The 6,839-nt window shown below is 37.4% G+C and overlaps 1 protein-coding gene across 1 annotated transcript; it reads left to right on the forward strand.

The window, feature by feature from the left end:
• The first annotated feature begins 4,038 nt into the window (after positions 1-4,038).
• LOC114264413 (nuclear transcription factor Y subunit B-5) lies at positions 4,039-4,567 on the forward strand. Its single transcript, XM_082911774.1, has 2 exons — positions 4,039-4,393; positions 4,494-4,567. Exons 1-2 carry the CDS (start codon positions 4,039-4,041, stop codon positions 4,565-4,567), a joined length of 429 nt encoding a protein of 142 aa, XP_082767900.1.
• The last annotated feature ends 2,272 nt before the right edge of the window (positions 4,568-6,839 follow it).

The raw sequence follows: 6,839 nt of genomic DNA on the forward strand, positions 1-6,839 counted from the left end.
TGTTGGCTTCCTCCTGTGGTTTCTTCGTACAAACTCTCTAGGATGTGGAGGGACATTCTCCTCATCGGGAACCACAATGCCATTATCTTTAACTTTTTTATACAAAGCTGCCAAATCAAGGTGGGTGATGGCTATAGAACCAGATTTTGGTATGATAAGTGATGTGGAGCCATTTGCCTCAAGAATGAGTTTCCCTCCCTCTTTAACCTTTCTGTTGACAAGGAAGGCTCTCTTTACCAATATCTTGCAAGGAAAACAAGCGATACTGATTGGAATTTCAACTTCAGAAGAGCCTTGTATGCCTGGGAATTACCGGATGAATCTAGACTGCTTAGTGTGTTGGCCTCTGCTCCTTCACCAAGCACTGGGTGTATGGATAGTTTGGTCTGGTCCTCTTCTACTTCTGGTCTCTTCTCTGCAGCTTCTCTTTATTCCCATAGCACCTCTCTCTTGGGGCCTGATCTTCCCATTACCAAATTTATTTGGTGCAACTTATTACCCCCTAAAGTCCATTTCTTTGGTTGGCTTGCCTGGAGAAATAGAGTTAAAACCGCATATTTTCTTCACAACTGTGGCATCCTTGGTTCCAATATATCAACCTCCTGCACTCTTTGTAATTCTGCTGTTGAATATGCCAGTCATGCTTTGCTTCATTGTCCTTTCTCTTGGTCCATTTGGTCTGCTGTGCTATCTGACTAGGGAATCCTTTGGTGCATCCCATACTCTGTAGCCGAATTACTTAACTGGTGGATGAGTAGGAAGTTTAGGGGCTTTACTTCCAAAGTTTGGAGGTCCATCCCATTGGTTGTTCTTTGGTCTCTTTGGAAGCATAGAAACGAGTGTGTATTTTCTAATGCTCACCCTAATCCAGTGGAACTGTGGGACCTAATCAAAGTCAGGTTGGCTTATTGGCTAAAGGCCTTTATCAAAGATTTCCCCCTTTTAGTCTTGGATTTTGTCTGCAACTGGAGGAACATCAGGAGCTTCACCTGAATAATAGGCTTTTCAACTGTTACACTCTGCTGCTACTGCCTGGTCTGTTTGTGCCTCAAATTGTCTCTGCTCTGTTAGTGTTTACACTCAGCTTCGAATGCTCCAGCAGTGGTGATTTCTGCAGATTCTGAGTTCAAATTCCAACTGGTAGTGTGTGCTATACTTAAGTTCCATAGTACTGCCATGACATTAGGCTGCAGGTTGGTAGTTCTTCAGCTTAGGTGCTGTATCTCTGTTAGCTCAGTCCGAATTAATCTGCAGGTTGCTGTTTTGTTCTGATAGCTTCAGTGTTGAGTTTGCTGCAAATATGGCATGCTGGGGTCTGCTCTGGAGTGTTATGCATATCTGTGGTCTGCTATGTGGTTAGTTGGAGAGAGATGTAATGTTAGTGCTAGCAGTATTTTAGCTGGGTCTGCAATCTAGTTTGTGGTGTCTAGCTGGGTGAAGGACTGCAATTCTGGCTTGTTCTTTGAGCTTGTGTGGGGTTTTGGTAGAGTTTCTCAGTACTGGTACAGTGGCATGGAGCTTCAAGCCCAACTGGTGTTTCTCTTTCTGATCAGATTGCTCCAGGTCACCATGCTTACGGTGTAGATTGAATGACGAATTCTGGCTGGTTTCTGCTGGCTGTTAGGAGTTTAGCTGCTAGGCTGCTAGGCTGCAGGGTTGTTTGGTGCTTGTGTTAGCTTGCCCCTGGACTAAAGTTGTTTTGATTAGGTGCTGGTTTGGATTGGGTTTGGTCAGTTTTGTTCAGTTTTGGTGCAGAAATGTGTGCTAACCAGGGTGAAGCCTGGGCTTCCAGTCATGGCCTGTATTCTGTTATGTTTTTCTTCTTGTTTTGTTTTGTTGGTTTCTCACCAACTGGAGGTTGGAGCTTCAATTAGCTCTAAGTTCCTCTTTATTGATATTCTGTATCTCTTTTACATGCTTTCATCAATAAAGATTTTCTTTGCCGATCAAAAAAAAAAAAAAAAAAAAAAAGAGATACTCAATTCTGTCCACAGCCATGTAATCATCTAGATTATATATTTATGTGAAGTTTTTATTATATAATCACATAAATTTGTAATTTCACTTACTGTTGAAAAATGAGAATAACTTCTCCAAAATGACAAGCGAGTCTATGACTTTTTTAAAGGTTTGAAGAGTATATATATATATATATATATATGGAGGTGCTGATAGCATCTGACCTAAAATTTTATAGTTGTGGGATATGATTGATACCTAAGTGATTTAAATTCAAAAAGGTAGTTCTTTGCCGCCAAATAGAGTGACAAAACCCTTAGTAAACCTAAGTATATGAGGTAATCTAGCACTAGGGTTTCTAATAAATTATTTTCCAGTTGTTGTTTCGTTTTGATCCATCCCAAAACATGCCCAAAACATGCAGAAGTGCACAAATCTGGTCCATTCATTTAAACTGTACGATCATATACTAAATTAATTAAATCTAGACATGTTGGGAACATTAAAAGTTAAAGATAGTTGGGAAGAGGATGGGTTTGGGGACGGAGGGGGGGGGGGGGGGGGGGGGGGGGACCATTTGTACTGCTATGAATGAACTATATCAACTAAAGCCTCTTATAAGGATTTAATTTTTTTCAAAAGCCACTTCTTACCTGAAAACCGGCTGATGAGCTTTGCAAATCAGTGGATTCGGTCATAATCCACTGCTAAAATTAGAAATGCTTTGTTAAAACACTGACTTCGATTTTGATTTGTTAGCTCAGTCAAAGTCACACTGAGACCTTACCTATATTGAGGTCGAGTGATTCATATGATTTGATTCGACCTAATCGTATGACCTCACAAAAAAATACGTATGTTTTCGGTGTTGCTCATATGTTGACATAATTCGTTTATTTAGTATTTTTTCACCTTTTTTAAAAAAAAAAAAAATCTTTTTATCCTACTCGTTCATTTCTTTTTGTGAGAGTAGATTTTGAAAGAAAATGTATTCCTTTTGTTTTGTTTTATATACTGAAAATGTTTGTTCCCTCAATCTTTTTCTCTTTCTTCCACTTGTTCATTTTTTTTGATCAACGAAAAAGAAAAACTTTATCGATAAAGAAGCTCTAAATAAGCGAAGAGCATACATCAGTAAAGGGGAGGAAGTGCATCGAGCATCATAGCTAACCACAACAATCCCAACTAGGTTGGCACTAAAGGGATAACTCAATTATATCCCAACTAGGTTTCCACTTGTTCATTTTTATTTGTGAGAGTTTATTGGATTTGGATCCTATCCATTACATAAGTAGAATGAAGATGATATGAATCCAATTAGCTGCTGCTCACATAGGCATTATTTTTGATAAGCAAAGAAATTTTTTATTGATGAATAAAAGCTCACATGGGCATTATGACATATTGTATTGACACTACGGGCATGAATTCTTTCTCCGAAAATTTTCTGATCTCCTGTTTTAGAGCACTCACAATCTTATGTCTCGAGATTCTCATGATATTTCAAGTTTCTGATATGATTCGATGCATGTGAGTATTTTTGAGACTGGGAAGGGGTACCTTGGCCGACACTATACACATACACATACGCACGCACATTCATGCGGTTTCATCTGAGTTTTTTTTTTTTTTTTGATCAGCAAAGAAAGAGCTTTATTGATGAAACAGAAAGAATTACATCAATAAAGAAGGGGAAAGAGGAGCCGGAAGTTGGGGAGAAACCAACCACAAGCAGGAAAACATTACAACCACTGCTAGCAAAAGGTGTTCTGAAATAATCAGCAGAACACCTGCAGAAAACATTACATTCATACGGTTTCATCTGAGTTGAGATCCTCTTTTCTCATTTTTCCTCTCTTGTCACAAATTCTCTTGGTACCTTACGATATTTTAAAATAAATCACTTTTTAATTGGAAGTTGAGACCATCGTAGATGGGGAGATTGTTTGTGACACGTGACAAAAAAAAGTGAGGACTTACAGAAGATCTTGTGTCGTTTCTTTTATATAGAAGCCTAATTTGTCAGTTAAAGAGTAACGTGTCTGCGTTTGAGAAGATCAATCCAATCAATATCTGGATATGGTTGATGAACAAGATAGATTGTTGCCAATTGCCAACGTTGGTCGGATCATGAAGCAGATCCTTCCACCAAGTGCCAAGATTTCGAAAGAAGCCAAAGAGACAATGCAAGAATGTGCATCAGAGTTCATAAGTTTTGTCACTGGGGAAGCATCTGACAAGTGTCACAAGGAGAACCGCAAAACGGTGAATGGAGATGACATTTGTTGGGCTCTCAGTTCACTAGGGTTTGATGACTATGCTGAGGCAATAGTGAGGTACCTGCATAAATATAGGGAGTTTGAAAGAGAGAAAGCCAACCAAAACAAAGCCAGCAGCAGTACTGAAGACAAAGATGAGGCATCAAACTATAAAGGTAATATCCAACTTAGCAAACATACTGATAGTCCAACTCCACTAGAGTTCAGAGTTCTTGAAAAGGGTGAAAGCTCTTGAACTTTAAAAATCCAATCTAGGTCTTTATAGCAATAATGAAGATGATGAACAAGATCATGGAAGGGGATGTTTTTCTGCTATTTCTGCTCTTTGAATTGTGAAAGATTCAAGTATCTAGGAATGATTTTTAACAAACTGTTGAATTAACATTGGATCCATCTCCTCAGCTCAATTTATTTATTTATTTTTTCTTTTTTTCTTTTTCCTTTTTGTTATGGCTTGTGATATTTGGCACTAGAGGGCTGTGAATCTTGTGATATTATATCTCTACTTTAAATGGTTTTCTATGTAGTCCGTAACAACTTGCTGTAAGAAGCTTGATTTGTATAGTCGTTTCTGACTGTGAAACAAACTTGAGCAACCTATTGTTTTCCATTGTTCAATCAGAACCTTTCTCACTTCTCCAACCCTTGGTGTGGTGCTAATACATGATTAGGCTTCCTTTTTTGTGCTAACTTAGTTGGGGTCGGAAGTTTTGCTATGATACTTTATGTACTCACCTTTTCTTTTTTATGTTGCCTCAATGCTTTATGTACATTGAATTTCATCAATAAAATTTTTTGTTTCGTTTTGTTGATCAAAAAAAAAAAAAAAAAAAAAAAATTTAGAAATTGAGCTGGCTAAATACAAGAGAATTTCACTAATTCTCTTTTATTTGATCGGCAAAAGAAAGGAGCTATATTGATAAATATATGAATATATAATCAACATAGACAAAGACGGATGGGTGTGGTGATACACATTCTGTTCTGCTCTAATTCTTTTGCATCAAACCCAAATCTACAACATGTATAAACTGTTCTGTTCCAGTGCAATATTTCCTAAGTGTTATACATATTCTGTTCTCGCTCTCTTTCTCTCTCTCCCTCATGAGTGATTCTGTTCAAGTAGCATAGGTCCAAAAGCACATTCAATTCAAGTACCTAATTTTTCTCTAATGCATGAAACTAGGATCAGTAATTATCAATTAAATTTCAACAGTTCAAAGCATGGTTTTTCAATAGCTAATTTTTTCGGTGATTATTTTTAACACAATTTATTTTTGATATACTTTCAGGTGCATCAGATCTCCAACAAAACTAATTTTATTTTTCTAGTTATTTTCTGTTACTCATAAAATTTATATAAACCATTATGGCAAGTTTACAGAAGTTCTTGTGTTAACCCATATCTATGACTATGTGATCTCTGGTTTATTTTATTTTATTATTATCAGCAAAGTGAAAATTTGCTATGTGCTCTCTTAAAATAGTCAAAGTAGATCAAAGATTTCTCACGTACTGGGGCTAGGGCTTTTTAACCCTAGAATCCAGGACCATAATCTCTTTGCTGTATAAATCATAATTAAATTTTAGGGCATGATTATATTTTACTATGAAAAAGATACTGGGCAATCTTCCCATGATAAAGAACTGCCATGAAATATTGTGCTTGTTGGATGTTCTATTAGAGTTAGGGTTTTTCAAAAGTAAACTAGGGTTTCTAGCTCATTCGGGACCACTTCTCCAATATCTTCTTTTTTTTATCTTTTCTGGCATGGAGTTACTAATGGCAACTCCATCAAACACCCAAATCATCTCTCTCTCACATACACACACAGATGAACTTATTGCACTCTTAACAAGAAGACTTGGGGAAATTCCTGCTGAATATGATTGCTATCAAACAAGGAGTGTAAAGATTTTGAAGAAAAAGTACAGAAGTGAAAATCTCCATATGTTAATAGTATGGGACCATGCTATGTTGATATTTGAATGAGGAGCCATGTATGAGCTACCCACATGCTATGCTCGTGTGTGTATATGATAGAGAGAGAGGCAAGGCCATGATCCGAAGCATGAGCAAGAATAAGCAAGAAAAGCTGAAATTCTCTGACATTTTCTATTTGTTTTCTTGAAGAAGTGGTTACTCTTTTCTATTCTCTGACACTTCCATGGGTTTAGACCATGAAATTGTAGCATCATTCTTCATACCCTATTTTTGGCGACTTAGACAAGAGTGAATCACAATTATTTACAGTGATCGGGGCTGCACGGAGATTGGCACCGTGTGCCCATTTTTGTGGACAGATATCAGTAGGGGCTAATGAGTTCTCCATGTGAGCTGTTGTATCTTGGCCAATTGCAAGTGTGGCTATATTCCAATTTGCCCCCTTTATATTATGATAATGTTTTCCCTGAAACCGTAATGTTTCATGGAACTTTCTCTGTACGTGCCAAGGTATACCATACCATGTGAAGAAAGATTTGATTCACAGATACAGAGATATGTCTCTTATAGAGATGCCGAGGTGCAAAGATTTGGGTTGTTTCACTATGACCCCCCCTTCTCCTTTTATTGATGTCTTTTTTCCTTTCTTGTAAGGT

This window comes from Camellia sinensis, chromosome 2, assembly GCF_055761805.1.
Source record: "Camellia sinensis isolate YWXY chromosome 2, ASM5576180v1, whole genome shotgun sequence".
NCBI lineage: Eukaryota > Viridiplantae > Streptophyta > Magnoliopsida > Ericales > Theaceae > Camellia > Camellia sinensis.